A 25,431-nucleotide genomic window follows, 5' to 3' on the forward strand; every position below is an offset into this window, starting at 1 on the left:
TTCTTGATATTCCCGAGGACGATAGTATGTCTATTATTCTTGGAAGACCTTTTTTGAATACTGCAGGGGCTGTTATTGATTGGAACAAAGGCAATGTCACTTTTCATGTTAATGGTAATGAGCATACGGTACACTTACCGAGGAAACAACCTCAAGTTCACAGTATCAATTCTATTGGAAAAATTCCATCGATTATTTTTGGAGGTTTTGAATTTCCTCTACCTACTGTCAAGAAGAGATATGATATTCTTATTATTGGGGATGTGCATATCCCCGTTGAGGTAACATATTGTTATTCGAAATTTCTCCGGTTCCATGTTATTCAGAATGAGTTTGTTGACAAGACTTGATCAACCTTGTTAGTGGATTCCTTTTGATGAGCATGAGATGGATGAATTTAGAAGGCACAACCTTCTGTACCCTCCTTTTACTTTCTGTTATTTAGTTGAAATAAAGTAAAAATAGTATTTTCTGTCAGTTTTCTGAATTATCCGTGCAATATAAAAATACCCCGAAAATAAAAGTTCTCCAAATGCCCCGAAATTGAAATATAATTTTTTCTGGAATATTTGAGAATATCTGGCACTCAGAACACAACAGGGGGAGCAAGCACCTGGCCACGAGGGTCCAGGGCGCGCCCACCCCTACAGGGTGCGCCCCCTGCCTCGTGGGCCCACGGTGGCTCCCCTCCACTTATTCCTGCACCCACACGCTTCTTCTTCCTCCCAAAAAAATCACCATCCAGCTCAAGCACGAGTTCTAGCTCATTTTGCTGCGATTTTCGATCTCCTTGCTCAAAGCACCTCTCACAAAACTGCTTTGGGGGATTGTTCTTTGGTATGTGACTCCTCCATTGGTCAAATTAGTTTTTGTTCTAGTGCTTTATTCATTGCAAATTTGTGCTGCCTAGGTGACCATGTTCTTGAGCTTGCATGTCAAATTTATATGGTTTCAAGTAGTTCTAATGCATGATATAGTCTCTAGGCACTTGTGGGAGTAGTTGCTATCAATTTTGTTGAGCTTGGTTCACTTTTATTTGAAGTTACTAAAATTTTCAGAATTTTTTCAGAGGAAGAAATATGTTTAGGAAAATGTACCAAGGTGGTTCTTCAAGGAAGCAAGGACCCAGGCTTGCAGATGCTAACGATGAACCACCAAGGGACGCTCCAGTGCGGCCTTGTGAATGGCCTTCAGAAGACTTTATGGATCGTGCGGGAATCAAGGAAGAATTTAACGCATATTTGCGTAACGCTGATCTTGTGAGCTTCGAGGCAGAAAAGTGCCGTCAGTACCACTATCTCACTAGTTCCTTTGTGAGGAGGCTTGAATTTTCATCTTCACGCAATTCTCAAACTGTCCTGTTTGATCTTTATGAAAATTCTTATACTATGGACTTAGAGGATTTTACTACTGCTTGCAAACTTCCACAATGGGGTAGTACTAGTGAACCTCGCAAATCTAAATTTAGAGATTTTCTTGCTAGTATAACTGTGGGGGAATCTAGAGATATAGCACAAGCTACCATAGGGAGCATTCATTTTCCTGCTATATATTATTTTGCTCTCATCATAGGTAGGTGCATAAATGGTAAGAATGAAGTATGTCACATGTGTGTCCCTGACCTCAGTATTCTTAGGAGTGCTGTGTTAGGAGATAAATCTTATAATTTGGGAGCCATTGTTGCACGTAGGTTGCATCATAATAGATTTAATGGAGATTTCTTTGACGGAATTTATGCAACCCGCTTAGCTGATTTTCTTGGTGTAACCATACGCGATGATGATATTGAATTGCCTCCTACTTATCTAGACTTTAATGCTATGGTTCTCCATCAGGTTGTCGAGAGGAATGAACCACCTCTCCAGTACCGACTAATCTTTGATAGGCGTCACGCCATCAATATTGTTCTCCCTGCCCCTACTCTCTTTGACTTTCAGGCAAAGGGGAGACATTTTATAACCAGGGAGGAGGCAAATAAGTACGAAAGGAGGACGAGGGCAGCTCGCCTCCAAGCCGCAGCCCACGATGCAATAGCCGCTGCATCTCAGTACAACCCCAACTACAACTATGGATATCCGCCAGGCCATCCGTGGCAATAAACCAACTTAGGCCAAAAGCCTAAATTTGGGGGAGTACGTATTTCCCACCGACATTACATTTATGTTTACACACTCGTTGCTAGTTTTCGGTGCTCATACTCTTTCACTATATTATCCATGCTAGTTTATTTTCCTTTTTCCTGCTTTCTTCTTGTGTGTTTGATAAACTTTAAAGAAAAAACCAAAAAAATTAGTGGTAGCTTTTAGCTAGTTTACTTTCTTGCTGTAGTAGTTATAATTAAAAGGAAAACCCAAAAAGATTTCCCATTCTTCTTTTGCTTGTTGGGAGCTTTCCCATGTAAATAGTTTTATTTATTTTGTTTTCTTTGGGGGTCGATAGGAGAAGACCATAATGAAATTGTTGAAGTGGCTCTTATATGCATTATTGTTGATTTAACCAAGGGCCCATATTGCCTTGTCTTCTTCTGTTTATTGAATGCTCACAGATTCTAGCTTAGTCCAATGCACGTGCACTATTATTATTATTCACATCGTTCGGTCGTGCAAGTGAAAGGCAATAATGATGATATATGATGAATTGATTGAGATGAGAGAAGCTGGTATGAAATCGACCTCTCTTGTTTTTGTAAATATGATTAGTTCATCGTTCCTGATTCAGCCTATTATGAATAAACATGTTTGCAATGACAATTAGAGATTATAGTTGCTTATGCCATGCTTAATTATCTAGGAGTTTATAATGGTTTACCTCGCGTGCCAACATGCTATTAAAATGGTTGTGATGTAGTATGATGGGGTGGTATCCTCCTTTGTATGATTCAAGTGACTTGACTTGGCACATGTTCACACTTGTAGTTGAAACAAATCAACATAGCCTTCACGATATTTATGTTCACGGTGGATTATATCCTACTCATGCTTGCACTCAATGTTCATTAATTTTAATGCATGTTCATGACTGTTATCGCTCTCTAGTTGGTCGCTTCCCAGTCTTTTGTTAGCCTTCACTTGTACTAAGCGGGAATACTGCTTGTGCATCCAATCCCTTAAACTCCAAAGTTATTCCATATGAGTCCACTATACCTTCCTATATGCGGTATCTACCTGCCGTTCCAAGTAAATTTGTATGTGCCAAACTCTAAACCTTCAAATGAAATTCTGTTTTGTATGCTCGAATAGCTCATGTATCAACTAGGGCTGTCCTTATCTTCCATGTTAGGCGGGTTATTCTCAAGAGGAGTGGACTCCGCTCCTCACTCACGAGAAAATGGCTGGTCACCGGGATGCCCAGTCCCTGCTTTATGCAAACCAAATCAAAATAATTGCAACAAAACTCCCCCGGGACTGTTGTTAGTTGGAGGCACTCGTTGTTTCGAGTAAGCCATGGATTGATGCTTGTTGGTGGAGGGGGAGTATAAACTTTACCATTCTATTTGGGAACGGCCTATAATGTGTGTAGCATGGAAGATATCGCCATCTCTTGGTTGTTATGTTGACAATGAAAGTATACCGCTCAAAATATTATTTATCTCTGCTTTAAAATCGAGCCCTGGCATCTCTACAAATCCCTGCTTCCTTCTGCGAAGGGCCTATCTATTTACTTTCATGTTGAGTCATCACCCTCTTATTAAAAAGCACCAGCCTGAGAGCACCGTTTTCATTTGCATTCATTACTATTAATTTATATTGGGTATCACTATGACTGGATCTCTTTTACCATGAATTACAATGTTTAGTCATTTCTTGATCTTTAAAGGTGCTCTGCATTTATGTTTTGCGGTCTCAGAAAGGGGCTAGCGAGATACCATCTTGTTATATCATATTATGATTGTGTTGAGAAAGTGTTGTCATCCGAGATTTATTATTATTGCTCGCTAGTTGATTATGCCATTGACATGAGTAAACATGAGACCTAAATATTATTGTGAATATGGTTAGTTCATAATCTTTGCTGAAAACTTGAATGCTGGCTTTACATATTTACAACAACAAGAGCAAACAGAGTTTGTAAGAGTTTTTCTTTATCACTTTCAGTCTATCAACTGAATTGCATGAGGACAAGAAAAGGTTTAAGCTTGGGGGAGTTGATACGTCTCCGTCGTATCTACTTTTCCAAACACTTTTGCCCTTGTTTTGGACTCTAACTTGCATGATTTGAATGGAACTAACCCGGACTAACGTTGTTTTCAGCAGAATTGTCATGGTGTTATTTATGTGCAGAAACAAAAGTTCTTGGAATGACCTGAAACTCCACGGAACTTATTTATGGAAAATATTAAAAATATTGGCGAAAGAATCAAGGCCAGGGGGCCCACCACCTGTCCACGAGGGTGGGGGGCGCGCCTGCCCCCTGGGCGTGCCCCCTGCCTCGTGGGCCCCCTGTTGCTCCACCGACCTCAACTCCAACTCCATATATTCGTGTTCGGGGAGAAAAAAATCAGAGAGAAAGATTCATTGCGTTTTACGATACGGAGCCGCCGCCAAGCCCTAAACTCTCTCGGAAGGGCTGATCTGGAGTCCGTTCGGGGCTCCAGAATCCGTCGTCGTCGTCATCATCAACCATCCTGCATCACCAATTTCATGATTCTCACCGCCGTGCGTGAGTAATTCCATCGTAGGCTTGCTGGAAGGTGATGGGTTGGATGAGATTTATCATGTAATTGAGTTAGTTTTGTTAGGGTTTGATCCCTAGTATCCATTATGTTCTGAGATTGATGTTGCTATGACTTTGCTATGCTTAATGCTTGTCACTAGGGCCCGAGCGCCATGATTTCAGATCTGAACCCATTATGTTTTCATGAATATATGTGAGTTCTTGATCCTATCTTGCAAGTCTATAGTCACCTACTATGTGTTATGATCCGGCAACCCCGAAGTGACAATAATCGGGACCACTCCCGGTGCTGACCATAGTTTGAGGAGTTCATGTATTCACTATGTGTTAATGCTTTGGTACGGCACTCTATTAAAAGGAGGCCTTAATATCCCTTAGTTTCCGTTAGGACCCCGCTGCCACGGGAGGGTAGGACAAAAGATGTCATGCAAGTTCTTTTCCATAAGCACGTATGACTATATTCGGAATACATGCCTACATTACATTGATGAATTGGAGCTAGTTCTGTGTCACACTATGTTATGATTGTTACATGATGAACCACATCCGGCATAATTCTCCATCACCGATCCAATGCCTACGAGCTTTTCACATATTGTTCTTTGCTTATTTACTTTTCCGTTGCTACTGTTACAATCACTACAAAACCCAAAAATATTACTTTTGCTATCGTTACCGTTACTTCCATATTACTTTGCTACTAAATACTTTGCTGCAGATACTAAGTTATCCAGGTGTGGTTGAATTGACAACTCAATTGCTAATACTTGAGAATATTCTTTGGCTCTCCTTGTGTTGAATCAATAAATTTGGGTTGAATACTCTACCCTCGAAAACTGTTGCAATCCCCTATACTTGTGGGTTATCAGCATCGCCGTCATCTTCCTCGACCACTTCATCTACTCTGACAACCGTGGCTCACATCGGCACCTTCTACCCTACGTCGACTGGCGCTAAAACCGTCGTCGAGTCCTTCTATGCTAGCACTCTCGACATGGCGTCCAGCTCGTGCAGGTCCCGTCTACGCATGCCCGATGCTGGCAACACCGACATGTGCCTTCGTCCATGACGTGTCGCCGGGCTTGGCAAACCCGTAGCGATGCCTCGTCAACACCATCTTCTTCCTGGTGCACCACTACCTCGACACCACTGCACCCATGACTAACTCGGCATCTCCTTGCGCCCGCGGCTCCACGGCGACTACCTCAACACTGGCCATCCCGACTCGTAATCGACCAAGGCGTGCCTCGCACGGCTATCACGACCACGGCTACACCATCTTGCGATTTCGGCTACATCAACATCGGCACAAAGGGCTACCCCTTGCTTGAGTAACCTCATCGGTTTTCACTCCAGCCACGACATCCGCGATGCATCGCCCGTTACGACTGTGGGAGGAATGTCCGCCGGCTTACCTTCAGATTCTTCTTCGGTCTCACCGTCCGCGTCGCTACCATTGTGACTGCGTGGGGATGTTGAGTATTATGATTATTAGGAAAGATAAGATAGCGTAGGATCTTATTCTACATTGTCTGGTACTCCAAGTTGGTCACTTTACTCCTATATATATGCCCACGAGGCTCAGGCAATTAACGAATAATTCCACCAATTCCCTCTCTATTCCCCTCTACAGTACCAAACTACGTTAGATTTGGTGATAATTTATCCTTTAGACAAAAAAACTGTGATAAGAACTAGGGAAACGTCTGCAGCCGGCGGGCCGGCTGAATCGTTCGGCCGGTTGCGCGACCAGCGTTCGATCAAAGCAGACCATACGTTCTCGACACGAACGAAACGCACAACTCTTTCTCGTGGGCCCAGCAACCGCTCTTCCTTCTGCCTAATGTTCTCCCGCAAATCGCTCTCGTCCACTTGTCTTTTCTTCTTCCCCTCTTTGCCCGAGCTATCTCTTGGTCTTCTCTGTCTCTCTCGCCCGCCCTCTCCTCCGGTGAGCATCACAAAGCCGATCATCGAGCCAACATCCTACCCTCGTTTTTTCTCTCTCAACTGCATCCGCCGCTGCTCGAGACGACCGGAGCTGCGGCCAGGGGGAGCATGGTGCTGCAACGCCGAGCGTTGACGCCTGCGGTGGAAGGCTGCAACCGGATCCCGACGACTGCCGCAAATGGGGGGCGAACCATGGTGCTGGAGCGGAGCCCGAAGATGCTGGAACCAGCAACCATGGTTGTTACAACTAGCAGCTGCCGATGGTGGAGACGGCAACAAGTGTTGGAGATCCGGGAAGGTTTTTTTTGGGAAACGTTTCTGTGCGGTGCGCCGGCGCAACGCTTGGGCCGGTCGCTCGTGCGTTGTACGATAGAAACACCCCTGGCCACTCGTTTTGTAGGTCCTAGCACCGCCCAGCCCTCCCATCCTTATCTCCTCCTCCCGCATCTCTCTTCCTCCACTTCTTTTTCCATCGTCAGCCATGGGAGCGGCAGCCCCAATCTTGCTTATCTCCTTCCTCTCTCTACTCCTCCCTCCCCTACCCTCTGAGCTACAGAGGGCTATTGACAGCGCCCGCACCACACCCTTCAGAGCTGCTACAAAGGGGGGAGTTGCGCAGCCAGGATGCACTCGTCACTATGGGTCGTCCAGGTGAGCTCGTCGCCATGTCGTGCACGCCGTCGTTCTCGACTGCTGCGACCGCACCTCCTGCTGATGCCCTCTTTTTCTGTGTAGGGGACGGCGAGCGGGGGGTGCGGCAAGCAGCGGAGGACGGGGCTACAAGTGGGGCGGCCACCACCAACCACCGATGTGATTCGCGGTGGAGATGCTGCTACCCCGGTGCGGCGGAGCTACAACCGCAGGCCGGTGGAGTTGCTACCAGCAAAACAAATGCTGGAACCGGCGACAGCCGTGTTGCGACGGCCACGGCTGCGATCCATCATTGCTGGAACCAGCAATTTTTTTGCTGGAAACAGCGATTTTTTTGCTGGAAACAGCGATTTTTTTGCTACGACCCCAGCGACGATGATTCATAGTTTTGCTGGAACGACAAGTATTGCCGGAACCGTTTTCTTTTTTTGTTGCAGCCATAATTTCTTTTTGTTATGACCGTTTTGATTTTTTCTGGAACAAACATTCATTATTTTTGTTACCATCGTCTTGGATTTTTTTGCCGGAACCGGTGTATTTTTGTGCTACAACTGTTCTTTAATTTTGCTGGAACCAACCCACCTTTTTTGTTTGTGATTTTGACGATGGCGAGCATGCGGACGGTGAGCGTCGACGGCGAGCGATGGGCCCGTCGCCACTGGAGCTGCAACCGTCGCTATCGGAGCTGCAATTGCAGGGCACAACTGTTGCATGCGTGGAGTCAGAGACAAGTGCAGGCGGCGACCGGCGGCGAGTGCGGCGACCGGCGACGAGGACATCCGGCGAGGGTGACGAGGACGGCCGATGAGGTGCGGCAACCGGCGACGAGGACATCCGGCGATGGCGGCGAGGACAAATGGAGCGATAACCCGGGAAGACAAAGGGAGCGATGAGAGGCAGGGGTCTTTTTTTGTACGCGCTCGTGTGGCAGACAACTGCATCGATCGTACGACTGCAGACGACTTAATCAGACGGCTGAAAGTGGACCGGCCGAACAATTAGGCCGGTGCGCCGGCGCCTATTAGTGGCCTTTTTTTTGCTGGAACCAGCTCTACATTTTGCTACCATCATCTTCGATTTCGTTGGATCCAACCTAAATTCTGCTAGTACGTTTTTTTTGCTGGAACCCGCTCTACATTTTGCTACCATGGTCTTCGATTTTGTTGGATCCAACCTAGATTCTGCTACTACGTTTCTTTTTTGCTGGAACAAGTGTACCAATTTGTTACCATCATCTTCCTTTTTCATGAGGTTGCACAATCGTGACTATTTTTTTTTCGCTGCAACCATTACTGATTTTTGCTACTACGGGAGAAGCCCCGAGCCTGGACCAGAAGCTGTTTTTGAGCGTTTCTGCGATTTTTGTTGCAACCGGCACCCGCAAAAGCTTGACATGTTTTTTTTGCTACCATGTAAGCTGCATGCGGCTGTTAGGTTTCCTCGACGGCGGCGAGTTTTTTGCTACCGGCGAGCTGCGCCGGCGTGTGGCGACGGCGAGCCGACAAGCGCCGCGACGGGACCTGCAAGTCGGAGACAACTTGGGGCGAGGAGCAAGTAGGGGCTAGGGGGCATTTACCGCGAGGAAGAAGAAGACCGTATGCGCGAGAGGTAGCGGCTTAATCGGGCGGTTGCGGTGCGACGGCGCGACGGCGCCTATCAGTGGCCTAAGAACTACCATGTGGAGGTTGCAGCTCTAGTTGAAGTTACGTGCATGCTGCCCCGCACGCCTTAGCTACTATACATATCAAGCAAAGAAATGCCGGCTGCATGTATAAACAAATATCTCTCCCTATCCGCCGAATGTGACGGAGTTCAGCGGAAAGGGCCGCCGATTCGTTGCGTACGAAGTTCCCATTTCGCAGCAACGTAGCTGCGGCAGACCGGCGGCACGTGTGCGGTCAGCACAAGAACTCACCGGTGGCGGACCGGCTCGCTCACCACCACGCTCTTTTCCTCCTCTGCCTTATCTTCTTCCCCTTCACCTACACTCCACAAAACCAAACCAAGCGATGGAGATAAACCCCACGAATTTCCTCACACGGTAGGTAGAATCCAGCTAGCGGCCATGGCAATCGCATTGGCAGCCTTCCTCCTGATACCGCTCTTCTCCCTGGGCGCAGTCTTCGTCCTCCGTGCGTGGCGACTCGACAAGAAGGCGCCGGCGCAGCGCACGCCGAGGACGCGGCCGTACCCGCTGCTCGGCCACCTGCCGCAGTTCCTGGCGAACCGGCACCGCGTACTGGACTGGCTCACCGAGGTGCTCGCGCTCCAGCCCACCTGCACGCTCGTGTTCCGCCGGCCCGGCGGCGTCCGCGGCGTCATCACGGCGAACCCGACCAACCTGGAGCACATCATGCGCGCCAGCTTCGATAACTACCCCAAGGGCCAGCGCTTCGCGGCGCTGCTCCACGACTTCCTCGGCCGGGGCATCTTCAACGCCGACGGCGAGCCGTGGCGCGCGCAGCGGAAGGCGGCCAGCTACGAGTTCAACACGTGCTCGCTCCGCCTTTTCGTGGCCCGAAGCGTGCACAGCGAGCTGCACGGCAGGCTCCTCCCGCTCCTGCGTCGTGCCGCCGGGTCCGGCAGCCAGCTCGACCTCCAGGACATGCTCGAGCGGTACGCGTTCGATAATATCTGCCGCGTCGCCTTCGACCACGACCCCGGCCAGCTCCCGGACGGAGACGACGGATGCGGCGCTCGCCCAGAAGTCGAGAGCGCGGCGACGACCGCGAGCAGCAGCTTCGCCGACGCGTTCCGGGACGCGGCCAATCTCAGCGCGGGCAGGTTCCAGTACGCCGTCCCAGGATTCTGGATGATAAAGAAGGCGCTTAACCTGGGCTCCGAGCGGCGGCTGCGCGAGTCAATTGCCATGGTGCACGGCTTCGCCGATCGCATCATACGGTCGCGGCGGGAGGAGATGAGCATGGGCTGCGAGAAGCACGACCTGCTGTCGAGGTTCATGGCGAGCCAGGGCGAGAGCTACACCGAGACGTCCCTCCGAGACGTAGTGATCAGCTTCCTCCTCGCGGGGCGGGAAACGACATCCTCAGCGCTCACCTGGTTCTTCTGGCTGCTGTCCTCGCGCCCGGACGTGGAGCGCCGCATCCGCGACGAGGTCGCCGCCGTGCGCGCCCGCCGAGCGGTCGGTGATCTCGGCAGACCCGGGTTCGATCTCGACGAGCTGAGGGAGATGCACTACGTGCACGCGGCCATCACGGAGTCGATGCGGCTGTACCCGCCGGTGCCGGTGAACTTTCTGCGGGCAGAGGCCGCCGACGTCCTGCCGGACGGCACGGCGGTGGGGGCAGGTTGGTTCGTGGCGTACAACTCGTACGCCATGGGGAGGATGGAGCCCGTGTGGGGCGAGGACGCGCGGGCGTACCGGCCGGAGCGGTGGCTGGACCCGGCGGAGGGGACGTTCCAGCCGGACAGCCCGTTCCGCTACATAGCGTTCCACGCGGGACCGAGGATCTGCCTCGGGAAGGAGATGGCCTACATCCAGATGAAGTCTATCGTGGCGTGCGTGCTGGAAGAGTTCGAGCTCGCGGTGGACGGCGCGTACCGGCCGCGGCAGGTGACCTCCTTGACGTTGCGGATGGCGGACGGGCTCCCGGTGAGGGTGAAGGCTAGAGTGAATTGAGCACGACGACAAGATGGAGGGAAATTTTGTTTTAAATATGGTAACCGTATAGAAGAACGTCAGTGAGTGAAAGATGAATTCCAGAATACACAATGGTGTTTTTCTTAGGAGAGTGGTTTTTTCTACGCCCACCAACATTCCACCTGATGCACGCGTGATCGGAAACATAGCAAAAAAAAAAAACTTAGAAAGATCTGAAACTTGATTGCTTTGATTATGACCAAATGTTTCAGGTGCTTGTAAAATTTCGAGGCCAAATGACATCCGAGGAGCTCTCTCCAAAGAACAATTTTTGTGCTCATGCGTATATGCACTTTCAAGCAGAATTTGTATTTCGGTTTGTACAAAGATCATTTAATGTTATTTGGCCACCAAGCTTTGCAAACACCTAAAACATTTGTTCATAATCAATGCCTTGAAGTTTTAGACTTATTTTCTACTTTTTATTTTACTATTTGTTGTGGGTACAATGAGCTTGGTGTAGTCACTACTTTCTTTTTTGTTATCTAGATATCATTTGAACTGTTGTTCAGTTAGGAACCCGGCTTCCATTTGGAAGAGAAAAGCGTATGGGGAAAAGACTAAATATTCAATGACACATATATAATTTTAACAATAGAAAAGAATTAAGTCGGCTAAAATAAGTAAGAAGTGGAGTGCAAATTGTTTACTAAAGTCTTATAGAATCATATTCATCAGACACAGGTAAAAAATATGCCCAAACTGGCGTACAAATAGTTCTAACACAGTCTTCGATGAAATAGAAGATGATAAAAATAATCAGATATGTCATTTCAACACCAATACCACTAAAGGAAAGCCTAAACCGTGGAGCAACAACCTGCGCCCTAAAGTTGAAAGTTGGACACGCATCTTCAATGTCAATCTTCATCTAACCAAGAAAAGCCAGGTGCCTTGAGGAGAATGAGGAGAACCCCTCATAAAGGGAATGTCGAAGGAGAACGAGGAGAACCACGAATGGGTCTGCTCGCTAACCCGACTTCGGATAGAACGATGATACCTCTCCCCAAGTATTATAAGCACACCCAGTGCACCGCGGCCATGATACATGATGCACGCCGAACTCCGTCGTCAATGCACCCAAAACTGAATTGTAATCTACCGAGAATGGAACAAGATGACATAGTCCCAGCATGACTAACTGACAGTAAGCCTAACCAACTCATGCCGAACAACAGAGTTCATCATCATCCATCTCAATACATTGGCAATTGATATTTTTGATTTCACGAAGTATTTATCTCAAGCGTGATTGTGGATACTAGTTGTACCGGCTACATGTTTGTCGAAATTATCGGGTTTGCCCCAGTTTCTCCATCCACCATTTACAAAGTTGTGACCCCTCTGTTGTTCTTGTAGATAGGGTTGTGTTGGATGAAGAGCATCCACATTCAAATATCACGTTGTAAGCATAATGGCAACACACCAAATGACGATAAATCCTAGAATCAGTCGTCTTTTTTGACAGGTAGAATCGGTTGTTTTGCTAAAGAAGGAGGAGATTAAGGAGGAAGCACAAGGGGAAATGAGAGATGACACTTCAGGCGTCTGAACATCGATGCCTTGTCTCTCGGCTCCGTTGTGCTTAATTCTAACGCCACACACACATGTGGGCTTAATAGTGCTGGGAAACATAGTAGAAAACAAAAAAAATCGCCCTACGATCACCTAGGAACACTATAAAGATGAGATTTGGACCGCATCGTTAGCACCTTCGAGTTGCGGTGGAAGAAAAGTCGGTGTAGATCGTTTTTGGAGTCCCTCGAACCGTAGATGAACAATCCCGCAAACCGCCCAGGAAGAGTGCCTCGAACGTAAGACCGAAAGCACGACCTCTCCAAAGATTGCAAGCGTACGGTCTTTACGATCTGGCAGTGCTTCGCCATCCAGAGCTAATCGTCGCTTGAGAATTAGAGGGAGGAGATTAGAACCACACTAGACTTCTAATTATGAGGATTAGAGAAACTAGATCTGGCTCTAATTGGAACTAGACTAGAGAGCTAGAGGATGCTGCAAAACATGTATATCTCAAAAGTGTCCAAAACCTCTAGTATATATAGGTTAGAGGGGGCGCCACACAATGGGGGGGGGGGAATGACTCCTCCCTTGCGCTGGCCTAGGGGAGGGGAATCCCTCCCCAATTCTGCCTCCCCTGCCTGGGAGAGGGGGGCGCCTCCCCTATTGGGCCCTTCTGGCCCAATTCTCACTACAAAAAAAGACACATCCGTGACATTTTGGGCTGTACGAAATTTTTTTCTGTCATACTTATGACACTTCTATGACAATAATTGTGACAAAACCCGATATCATCATAGATGTGGTGGGCTCCTACTTCTATGACAAAAAATCATGACAGAAAATGGGCTTTTCATCCTGGGCGGGCCGGAGACGCAGCTGCATGACATTCTTTGAGCCGTCCATGACAGCAAAAACCGTGGTAGAAGTGAGGGCGAGGAAAATATCGGGGAGTTCCCGGTTACGGTGGGTGGTCGGGGGCCGAGTGAGGGAGTCCTGGACTAAGGGGTCCTCGGGCGTCCGGCCTATTAGCCATGGGCCGGACTGATGGGCTGTGAAGATACGAAGACTGCACCGGTGTCCGGATGGGACTCTCCTTAGCGTGGAAGGCAAGCTTGGCGACCAAATATGTAGATTCCCTTTCTTGTAACCGACCCTGTGTAACCCTAGATCCTCCTGGTGCTTATATAAACCGGAGGACTTAGTCCGGATAGGGGGATACTCATTACCATAGTCATACAGGCTAGACTTCTAGGGTTTAGCCATTACGATCTCGTGGTAGATCAACTCTTGATACTCATATTCATCAAGATCAATCAAGCAGGAAGTAGGGTATTACCTCCATAGAGAGGGCCCGAACCTGGGTAAACATTGCGTCCCCCGTCTCCTGTTACCATCGACCTTAGACGCATAGTTCGGGACCCCCTACCTGAGATCCGCCGGTTTTGACACCGACATTGGTGCTTTCATTGAGAGTTCCACTGTGCCGTCCCCAAAAGGTTTGATGGCCCTTTCAATCGTCAACGACAATGCTGTCCAAGGAGAAACCTTCCTCCCCGGACAGATCTTCATATTCGGTGGCTTCGCACTGCGGACCAACTTGCTTGGCCGTCTGGAACAGATCGACAACTATGCCCCTAGCCATCAGGTCAGGTTCGGGAGCTTGAACTACGTTGCGGACGTCCGTGGAGACTTGATCTTCGCTGGATTCGAGACCGCAGCGATCGCTCCTGGTCACCCCGATGAACATGACCTAAATCTGTCATCGGACCGCATCCAGGAGATTGCTCCTGTAACTGCTCTGGCCGTAGATCCGGAGCATATTGCGCCATCCAAGGACAGGAGGCTCAACCCCACCGCGGAGGCCACAGATTCCACGACGTTGGAGCCGAACATAGACCTAAAGTCACACGATGTCTTTGTCACCGGAACTCCGGACTCGTCTCTAGTCATAAATTCCGAGCCATGTGCATCCGTGGATGCCGAACTTGATCGCTTATCGATCTTTGAGTTTAGCGCCGCAGACATCTTCCAACACTCGCCCTTCGGCGATGTGCTAAACTCATTAAAGAATCTGTCCCTGGCGGGGGACTCACAGCCAAATTATGTCCAGTTTGAACTGGAGGCTGATGATGGGGGAGAATTCAGTTTCCCACCCGCCACCCACTTCATAGCCACTTTCGAAGACTTAACCGACGTTCTTGATTACAGCTCCGACGACATCGACGGTATAGACAACAATGCCGACGAGGAGCAGGGCCGAAACCCGCCGCTTACCGGATGCTAGACGGCCACTTCCTCATATGACGTATACATGGTGGATACACCTAAAGAAACTAACAACGATGACAAGGAGGATCCAGTTAAGGACAAACCTCCTGAGACACAGCCCCGGCACCGGCGTCAACGGTGCCGGTCTAAGTCACGTCGTACAAAAGACAACAACACCGGCGCCGGAGAAAATAATACTCCGGACGAAGCCGAAGACAATGAAGACCCTGTCGAGGCAATCTCTGAACAGGATGAACGGGAAGACGTGCACGTTAGCCCTAATGAACAGGCCATACATGAAGACTCGGAGGATAGTAATTATCTTACGCTCTCCGAGGAAGAGGAGAGCCTCGGCAATGAAGAATTCATCGTGCCTGAAGAACCTCTCGAGCAGGAGCGCTTTAAACGCCGGCTAATAGCCACTGCAAGGAGCCTGAAAAAGAAGCAGCTGCAGCTTCAAGCTGACCAAGATCTGCTCATTGATAGATGGACCAAAGTCCTGGCCGTCGAAGAATACGGCCTCAACGGCCCAGCCAAAAATTACCCGAAGCGCAAATTGTTACCTCAGTTCGACGACGAGGCGCTGGAGCCCATACCATCATCGCACAACGCAGCCGACCGACCGCCACGCGGTCAGGATAAAGCGGCAACTCAAGCCGAACACCAGACCGCCCACCTCACCGTAAAGGCAAGAATAAAACAGCTCGGGGATGTACATACGACCGTCGACAGGACTTGGACAGTAGAGCAGGACACACAAGATCGATCTACGGGTCGCGAGGACGTGCATCGACACGCGACGACGGCTACCTATTCGGACGTGACAAACCTAGCCACGCCCGGGCCGAAAACTGCAAACAGACTCCATCGGAGGTACGTCGCAGTGTGGCCCAGTATAGAGGCGCCGCACACCCTCTTTGTTTCACAAACGAAGTAATCGAGCATGAATTCCCAGAGGGTTTAAACCCATGAACATTGAATTATACGATGGAACAACGGATCCCGCGGTATGGATCGAGGACTTCCTCCTCCATATCCACATGGCCCGCGGAGATGACCTTCATGCCATCAAATACCTACCACTCAAACTCAAAGGACCAGCTCGGTACTGGTTAAACAGTCTGCCGGAAAATTCTATTGGCAGCTGGGAAGATTTGGAAGACGCCTTTCGCGACAACTTCCAAGGAACATATGTGCGGCCACCGGATGCCGATGACTTAAGCCACATTGTCCAGCAGCCCAGAGAGTCAGCCAGGAAGCTCTGGACTAGGTTCTTAGTTACAAAGAACCAAATCGTCGACTGTCCGGACGCGGAAGCCCTTGCGGCCTTCAAAAACAGCGTCCGGGATGAATGGCTTGCCCGCCACCTCGGCCAAGAAAGACCTAAATCCATGACAGCCCTTACCGCTCTAATGACCCGCTTTTGCGTGGGAGAAGACAGCTGGCTCGCTCGTAGAAGCAACATCACCTGCGACCCGGGCACTTCTGAAATCCAAGACGGCAATGGCAAGCCACGACGTAGCAAACACAAAAGTTGCAATGATAATGAAAGATCACACGACATAGCGGTCTACGCCGGATTCAGCAGCCCCCAATCCAGTCAACGGAAAAAGCCATTCAAGGCGAACGGAGACGGACCATCCAATCTAGATAGGATATTGGATCGACCCTGCCAGATTCACGCCACCCCGATAAACCAGCTAATCATACCAACATAAGCTGTTGGGTCTTCAAGCAGGCCGGCAAGCTCAAAGCCAAACACAAGGGGACGAGGCCTCCCGGTGATAGGGACGACGAAGAGATCCACCAACCAAATACCGGGGGTCAGAAGCAAATCCCCCCCGAAGCAAAAACAGTAAACATGGTATACGTGACACACACCCCTAGAGGTGAGCGCATGAAACACTCCCTCCGTACAGGAGATCATACCACGGCTAGCTCAGCCGAACTACACAGCGGCCTTATCACGCCGCATACCACCTCGGCCATCACGCCGCCGGTCTCCATTCAACATGACCGATCAATGTCCATATTGGACTAGCAATTCAGCTTCCGCCGTCAGCCTAATATGCCTTCGAAGTGGGTACCGCGCATACATAATTATGCACTTGCAATACCCTGGGCACCGGCGGAAGCAAAGTATGGGTGTACCTGCAACCCCCCTACTTTTCTAACTGCCCCTTTTTTCCTTTTTATTATCCCCTCCACAGGTAGCTCAAGGGCCGGTCACCCCGAGGACTCTACCAGAGTTCGGGTTCGTACAATCATCCAAGGGTTATTCCTGTCAAGGAATCCCTTAACCGAGGACAGGCGGCGCAGACGTGCGACAGGAGGTCCAAAATAACTTTTTGTAGACTGAGCTCTCTATTCCGAGCCTGTAAAGTGCCTTTTTCATCAGCCTTCGACCCCGGGCATGTCAAATAGCCAGGGTTGCGGCTTTGTTATCTATATAATAATTGGCTTATCACTTAGCTCCCAGTACACGTAACCAGTGTCCAGTATCGACTTTTTCCTAATCGACCCGAATTTTTGCTCCTGTGGTTGTTTTACGCACACACCTCGGCATAACTCGCCAGGGGCTCGGTATGGGAACAAATGAGTTGCCGGCAAGTCCGAACAGCTTTATAGCATACTTCGGCGTCGCGAGTTTGGCCTTATATGCATCAGCTCCGAATCATGTCTTGGGTCAATAGTTGGGTTGCCCGGCTCCTGTGCTTGCTACCCTACGTTCCGCTCTATCGGCTAGGGTAGTAAAGGGAGAACTACTGCGATTGTGCTTCCGGTTCATCTGGTCAAGCACCTCAGTAGAGAAAGCCGAAAACTGACTGTCATGATGCGGCGAGAGCTGGTCAACCACTCGACGACTTATTAGAATCTTTAGCGATTCTCTCCGTGTTATACGAAGGATCTTTTTCAGATCATCTGTACAGCGCATCGTACTAAAAATAAGCCGCGTACATACCAGGGGCTATATCGTAGACCCACCATAAAACTCCTATGGCTAAGTGAAAGTGTTAACGCCCTATAGTCTGATTGCCTGGTTCGCCGCATTGTCACCTCCTTCATGGACCAAGACGTTGGGTCAAGAGTGATCAAATGCTTTTGCGAACACCCCCGTACTTCCTACGAGGGGGCTGAAGCCGACGACTGGAAAACTTTCAGATTATATAAAAACGGCCGCACAGGAGGAACAAAAAGCTTTCGAGCAAAACATAAAAATAGATTAAATATAAAATTGTCTTTTACAATTCCCTTACACCTCAGTCGAATACTATGTCTTTCGAGCATTGACCCTCTATCAAGCGGGCAGCCTCTAAGACGTCTTCAAAATAATGCTCCGGTGCGTGATGGTCCTTGCCCTTGGGTGGACTCTTCGCTGCAACATCGATAGCCTTCATCTTCCCCCAGTATGTCTTGACACGGGCAAAGGCCATCCGTGCACCCTCAATGCACGCCGACCGCCTCACAGCATCGATACGTGGCGCCGCATCAACAAGCCGCTGCCCAAGCTGAAGTAGCTATTCGGAACAGGCTCAGTTGGCCACAGCCGGATTATGACGTTCTTCATGGCAGCGCCGGATATCCTATGAAGCTCGGCCCATTGGTACATCTGTTCATTCAGCAACAGAGGGCGCTTTGACGCGCCAAATTGTGACCAGAAAAGCTTCTCCGTTGCATACCCCTCTCGCGCATGGTAAAACTGCGTCGCATCGGAAGAACTCTTCGGCAAGTCTAAAAACTCGTCCGGAGAACTCCACACTTGGTTAAGCTGAGCATAGTTCGGATCGCCGAACTTAGCCTGCAGCAAAAAGGGCCTACCGGCCGCAATCTCCCCAGCTTGTCGGATCTCCTCATGGGCCGCTCTGGATTCAGGCCGCGCTTCTTTCGCCTCTTGTACGGCCTTGTCAAGTTCAGCCGTTTTGGCTTCATTCTCCTTCTCAAGAAATTCACAGCGGCTAGTAGCATTTTTTAGTTCAAGCCCAATCGTGGATATTTTCTCCTCGTCTTGGCGCCGAGCAGCTTGTTCGACCTTTAACTCAGCCAATGCCTTTTCGGCAGCCGCATTACTAAACCGGGCCCGCTCCTTGGCTCAGGCCAGCTCCGCCCGAAGAATCTCAACGGCGGTAGCACCATCTGCAGCCATGCATATCCCAGTATATAACTTTCAACGTCATGCTTATATTACAAAAATATATGGGAAAGGACTGCTCCGAATACATACCTTGCGACTCGTCAAGACGCATATTGATTAATGCAATGTCATCCCCTGCCACATCAAGCTTTCGCTGCAGCTTGGCCATATCCGTAGTCCGGGAAGTAGCCAGGGGGGAAGCAGCCTGTGTTCCAGTTAATCAGATTAGTCCTTGAGTATTTGTTCTTGATCCTCCGTTTGCCTCCCATGGGAAACCAACCCGAGTCTCAGGGGCTACTACCTATACACAGGTGTCATCTTTGCAAATAAAATATAGTTGAAAATATTACATCGCAAACCTCGAAGCCTCTTAGCAGGCTCATGAAGGCTTCATTCAATCCGCTCTTCGCGGACAGAATCTTCTCAACCACCGTACCCATCAAGGTACGCTGTTCCCCCAAGAAAGATGCTTGTCGCAGCATATCCCTCAATATATCCGGCCCCGCCAGGTCTCCTGAAGCCGCTGTAGGAGCACGACCATCCTTTGAAGGAACCTGTTCACCCATCTCCAGAATCATCGTTGGCTGAAAACCGGACAGTCCGGGGCTTTCATTATTAGCTCCCGAATCCCGGACGATCAGAGGTCCACCTTCGGGTACTGCCTCTTTCATCCCCTGCACCGCTTGTTGATCAAGAAAACCCCCCGAGATGACACTTCGGAGTCGTCTGCCTTATGGGGCGAGGAGGTCGGGGGAGGCGTCTCGCTTTCCATCATCTCTGGTAGGAGATCTCCCGAAGAAGAGGATTGCCCAGAAAAATCTATGCCAAACTGTAAAAATACACAGGCACGTCACATGTCTCTTCGGTAACAAGAAAGGAGCGGGATGCTATCAAAGCACCCCGGATTCACTTACGATTTGGTTGAGGGCTTGTCCTCATGACGGAGTTGTTCAACGGCGTCGCCTTCCAATCCCGAGCCGCTCGACGGTGGCATCTTGCCCCTCTTAGGAGACCGCCCCTCCCAACCTTCGGAGGCGGCCCTTTTCTTCCTGAATGGAGAAGGGATACTTGCTTCTCTTTCACCTTTGTCTTCGGGCGAGGAAATGTCAATTTCTCCAGACTCAGTATCTAATTTACCTCCGGAACAAAGGTCATCCCGGGTCTTCTCACTCTCCGCCTTGCCCTCCCCTACTGGTGCCTGGTATGGCGCCGGTGCCAGCATCCTTGTTAACAAGGGGGCCGCTGAGTCTTCGGGAAGAGGGGCCGGACACCTGATCCGTTCCGCTTTCTTTATCCAGCCCTGGAAAAAGATGGTTTGCTTAGTGTCTTACCACAGGATATCTGATTATGAGGTGTTCGGCGGACGAGTACTTACCGTGGTATCCGGATGGTTACAGTCTAGGCCGGTATCTTCGGTGGTCTCCGGCCATTGTTTTCGTTTCCCGAAAAATAATTTCCACATTCCTTCGTGCGTAGTGCCGAAGAAGTGCTGAAGAGTCCGTGGCCCTTCTGGATTAAACTCCCACATGCGGAGAGGCCGTCGCTGGCACGGCAGGGTCCGGCGGACTAGCATTACCTGAATAATGTTGACAAGATCAATATCCTTCTCAATAAGGCTTTGGATGTGACTCTGCAGAGTTCGCACTTCATCAACTAATCCCCAGTCCAACCCCTTGTTAATCCATGATGCAAGATGAATTGGGGGCTGGATCGAAATGTAGGCGCAGCTGCCCACTTAGAACCATGGGGCTCGGTGATATAGAACCACACCTGCTGCCATAAGTCAGAAGATTCTGTGAAGGATCCTTTTAGCCAAACAGCGTTGGTAAGCTTGCTCACTGAGGCTCCACCGCACTCCTCCTGCTCCCCCTCCATCACTTGCGGCTTCACATTGAAGGTCTTGAGCCACAAGCCGAAGTGCGGAGGAGTTCGGAGGAAGGCTTCGCACGTGACGATAAACGACGAGATGAGAAGAATAGAGTTTGGGGCGAGATCGTGAAAATCTAGTCCATAATAGAACATGAGCCCCCGGACGAAGGGATTAAGGGCAAACCCTAATCCTCGGAGGAAGTGGGAAACAAACACGACCCTCTCGCCGGATCTGGGGGTGGGGATAACCTGCCCTTCTGTGGGAAGCCGATGGAGGATTTCTGCGGTCAGATATCTTGCCGCCCGAAGCTTCGCGATATCCTCCTCTGTGACAAAAGAAGCCACCCACCGGCCTCGATGGCTGGATCCGGACATGACTGAGGCTTGCAGCGATTGAAACCCAGGTGTTGGAACTCGAAGTACTAAGGGTTGAGGAAGAAGCAAGCATGGAGAAGAAAGACGGGTCTGTACCCCTTTATAAAGGCCGTGAATATCGAACGCCTCCTCCTGGGCCTTGAAGCTTGCCTATTCCCAAGGAGTTGTACCCTAAAGACGGTTGGGTTACCCATGTACGTGTTGATAAAGAATCCCTTAATAAGGGGACACGATCTTTGCTTGGATAAGACGTGCCAATGACAACTGCGTCTCGGAACGTGGAGTGACAGACGAAAAACGGTTCAAAATTATGACCGGGCAGACGTGATGTCATGTTGTAAAAAGTTGTCAATGGATCGGACTCGTGGAGTATTATATTTTCTCTCTCTGTGCTTGTGTGTGGTGCGTGTTACAGGCCCGGACACATTCAATACATCTGAAGACTATCTTGGAGTTCGGAAGGAGGAACCCGCCTTGCGATGCCGAAGACAGATCTACGCACCGGATACCTTGTCATTGAAGCCAGGTTCAGGGGATACTGAGGGAGTCCTGGACTAAGGGGTCCTCGGGCGTCTGGCCTGTTAGCCATGGGCCGGACTGATGTGCTGTGAAGATACGAAGGCCGAAGACTGCACCCGTGTCCGGATGGGACTCTCCTTGGCGTGGAAGGCAAGCTTGGCGACCAAATATGTAGATTCCCTTTCTTGTAACCGACCCTGTGTAACCCTAGATCCTCCTGGTGCTTATATAAACCAGAGGACTTAGTCCGGATAGGGGGATACTCATTACCATAGTCATACATGCTAGACTTCTAGGGTTTAGCCATTACGATCTCGTGGTAGATCAACTCTTGTAATACTCATATTCATCAAGATCAATCAAGCAGGAAGTAGGGTATTACCTCCATAGAGAGGGCCCAAACCTAGGTAAACATTGCGTCCCCCATCTCCTGTTACCATCGACCTTAGACGCACAGTTCGGGACCCCCTACCCGAGATCCGCCGATTTTGACACCGACATCGAGCGATGCGCATTTCTCTCGTACGTACGTGCGTGTGTGCAAGGCGTTATGCTCTAACTGAAACCGAGCGAGGCGTTGGGCTCTAACTGAACCCGAGCGATTGCACTGCAGGCTACGCGTTACTGAACCCGAGCGATTGCACTGCAGGCTACGCGTTACTGAACCCGAGCGATCGATCGATCCCTTGCTGTTAACTGAACCCGAGTGATTCCTTCGCTATTGCTGCTAACTGAAGCCGATCGATGCTGCCTCTGGATGAACAGTGAGCATTGTTGGGGGGTTTGGATGAACAGTTCCCGATAGGGGGTTGGATGAATAGGACCCCATGGTAGTAGAGGCCGTTGCCGCTGGATGAACAGTACCCCGATCGATCGAGCCGGTGGATGAACAGGACCCCGTGGAGGGCTGGATGAACAGGACCCCGTGGAGGGCTGGATGAACAGGACGACCCCGTGGAGGGCTGGATGAACAGTAGCCGGTGGAGGGCAGGATGAACAGTAGCCCATGGAGGGGTGGTTGAACAGGACCCCGTGGAGAGCGCTGGTTGAACAGTAGCCGGTGGAGGAGCGCGCGGTGGAGGCTGGATGAACAGGAGCCCGTGGATGAACAGTCGGAGGTGGAGGCTGGAGGACGTCGACGGTGGATGAATAGTAGCCCGTGGAGGCAGTTGACGGTGGAGATGAACAGTATCCCGTGGAGTCCCGTTTTGCGGTACGTCACACCCCTCCCGATGAACAGGACCCCCGTTTCAACAGTATCGCTCCAACACAAGTCTGTTTCCTCCGTTTTGCGGTACGCCACACCTCTCCCGATCAACATGACCCCGTTTCCACCGTAGGAGGTCCATTTCCTCCGTTTTGCGGTACGCCAGACCCCTCCCGATGAACAAGATCCCGTTTCGACCGTGCCCGATCAAACACAAGGCCGTTTCCTCCATTCTGCGGTACGCTAGGCCTTGTTTCCATTGGCTGTTCCGTCCAAGCCGGTTGGCTCCCGATGAACATCACGCGTTCCGTTGCGTCCCGATGAACACGACGTATTCCGTTGCCTCCCCATGAACACGGCGACGACGCAGTTTCTCCGTTCCGACCCAGCCATGTACACGAGCCCTGGCCGTACGTATGCGCGAGTAGGCGTTTGAGACCCGCCCGTATGTACGTACGTGGCCGTATTTTCTTTCTTGCACCCTGGCCGTTGTATGTACGTGTACATGCTACGTGCGCGCCTCTACTACGACACGTGCGCGCCTCTACATCGACCAGTATGTACGTACACGTTCGTGACCAGAATGATAACGCTATGTACGCTTTGACCCGGTGGGTTCGGACTATCAGGCACTTCCTTCTGTGCGAAGATGTAGCTGGTGGGTCCCAGCAGTCAGGGGGCGAATCAATTTTTTTTGCCCATAATATGGACGCACTTCCTTGCGTGCGAAGATGTAGCTGGTGGGTCCCAGCAGTCAGGGGGAGAAAACATTATTTTCAGGGTAAAAAGGATGCAGTTGCATGCATGCGTCCATGGGCGTGGTGCGTCCCCACTGTCAGCCTCTCACGTACAGTCATCTTCCGATGACTCTCGGTTATTGACCACGTTGACCACACCGTGCCGAGCGCACCAAGGCCGGTGGACGACGGCGAGGCCCCAGACTGGAACGACCCGGAGATGGGGAAGACGCGGCAGTGGAGTCGCAGATGGAGAGGAGTGGGAAACTTGACTGGTTCGGGTGCGCGGCAGCACTGCCGCCCACGGGAGACAGGAGCAAGAACAGAGGTTGAAGAAGGTGCACGGCTATTGGATTAACATCCAACGGTCCGGCTGCTAGAATGATTTGTTGATTAAGTTGACAAAGCCATGCGTACACGTCTGCTTAGTAGGCCCACAAGTCAGCCACCAAATCTGTCGGGTCCCAGCTGTCATCGGGAGGAATGGTTTTTTTTCGCATAACAAGGAGGCACTTGCTTCCGTGCAAGGATACAGCCGCTGGGTCCCAGCTGTCAGTGGGAGGAATCAGCTTAATAAGGAGGAACTTTCCTTGCGTGCGACCATGGACCTCGTGGGTCCCAGCCGTCAGGCTCTCCACGTACAGTCCTCTTCAGATCCATGCGCGCGGCAAGAACAACGGCAGGTGCTGCAAGAGAGGCGGGTAGAGGATGCCCGCACCACCATTGAACGACGCCGGGAAGCGTGCCGTCAATCCGACGAGCGCAACTGTCTAGTTGTTGATGAGCCTGCAGCTGTTGTTAGCGGGTGGAGGGATGGCCTGGCCGTCGGCGGGGTAGCGTTTCGCTGAGGCGCGCAAAACAACGCCGCTGGACGCCGGAGGCTAGAGCAGGCGGTCCCGGCAGCGCTGGGGGAAGAAGATGAGAGATTGAAGAAGAATGCCGGTCGTTGGATGTAAATCCAACGCCTTCTTAGGCTTCGACCTACTGGCCCACATGTCAGCCCGTCCATTTGTTTTTTTAGTTCATTTGGTGGGCTCGGTGAAACAATGATGTAGCATCTATGCAGCCCGTTTATATATATGGTAGAATTTAAAGCCCATTTGCATTTTTCTCGAAATCTGTGGACTTGCTGGGCTGGGTGAAAATACATGTTGGGCTGGACAGAGAAATGTTATAAAAACATAAACACATGATTGCACGTCTATTACTGCATTGGTCAGTAAAATCTTTGCAAGCTTATGTATGCAATCACTAGGAGTTAACTTGTCAAGTTATATATAAACAATTATTATTATTATTTTGTAAGAACTTTCAACTTACGAAATAAAATATCATTTTAATTTGATGAGTTAATAGGACGTGGGGTATTATTATTTTTTAGGCTAGACGCGTGATAGTTGAGTTGGTTCTAGGGAAAAGTACTGGGAGAAAACTCAGTTTACATCGAAAAAGAAAGTGGGAGAAAATTCAGATATAGGATTAATGAAAACGAAAAATAAAGGAAGTTGGAAGGTCTATAAAATGGTTGGACGAACGACAGGTTTAACGGAACCTTATGTTGTTTCTATTTATATATATATATATATGTAATAAAATAAGATATAAATATAGGTTCAGTTTTGCATTCTTATAGAAAATATAGGTTTAGTTTTGCATTCTTATAGAAAAATAGAACTGAGCTGTGCGTCGTCTTGAAAAAACAAACATAACTTGGGCTGCTGATGTTATAGACAAGCTAGGTTTGGAGGCCCAGAGGCCGCTTGATACCTGCTGGATCCAAAAAATGTTGAAACATGTCATGGGCTGCCCATGTTAAACAACAAAACCTATGCCATGGACCTGGTGGGCCCGGGACTGTCAGCCTCTCGACGAA

General features: G+C 49.9%; 1 protein-coding gene across 1 annotated transcript; it reads left to right on the top strand.

The window, feature by feature from the left end:
• Positions 1-9,181: 9,181 nt before the first annotated feature.
• On the top strand, positions 9,182-11,201 carry LOC123098204 (cytochrome P450 94B3). The gene has a single exon (XM_044520126.1). The coding sequence runs from the start codon at positions 9,338-9,340 to the stop codon at positions 10,910-10,912; it is 1,575 nt and encodes a 524-aa protein (XP_044376061.1). The 5' UTR covers positions 9,182-9,337; the 3' UTR covers positions 10,913-11,201.
• Positions 11,202-25,431: the final 14,230 nt, after the last annotated feature.

Source organism: Triticum aestivum, chromosome 4D, assembly GCF_018294505.1.
Source record: "Triticum aestivum cultivar Chinese Spring chromosome 4D, IWGSC CS RefSeq v2.1, whole genome shotgun sequence".
Lineage (NCBI taxonomy): Eukaryota > Viridiplantae > Streptophyta > Magnoliopsida > Poales > Poaceae > Triticum > Triticum aestivum.

Coding starts and splice junctions, on each gene's coding strand:
- LOC123098204 (XM_044520126.1), top strand. CDS start 9,338: ATGGCAATCGCATTGGCAGCCTTCCTCCTGATACCGCTCTTCTCCCTG.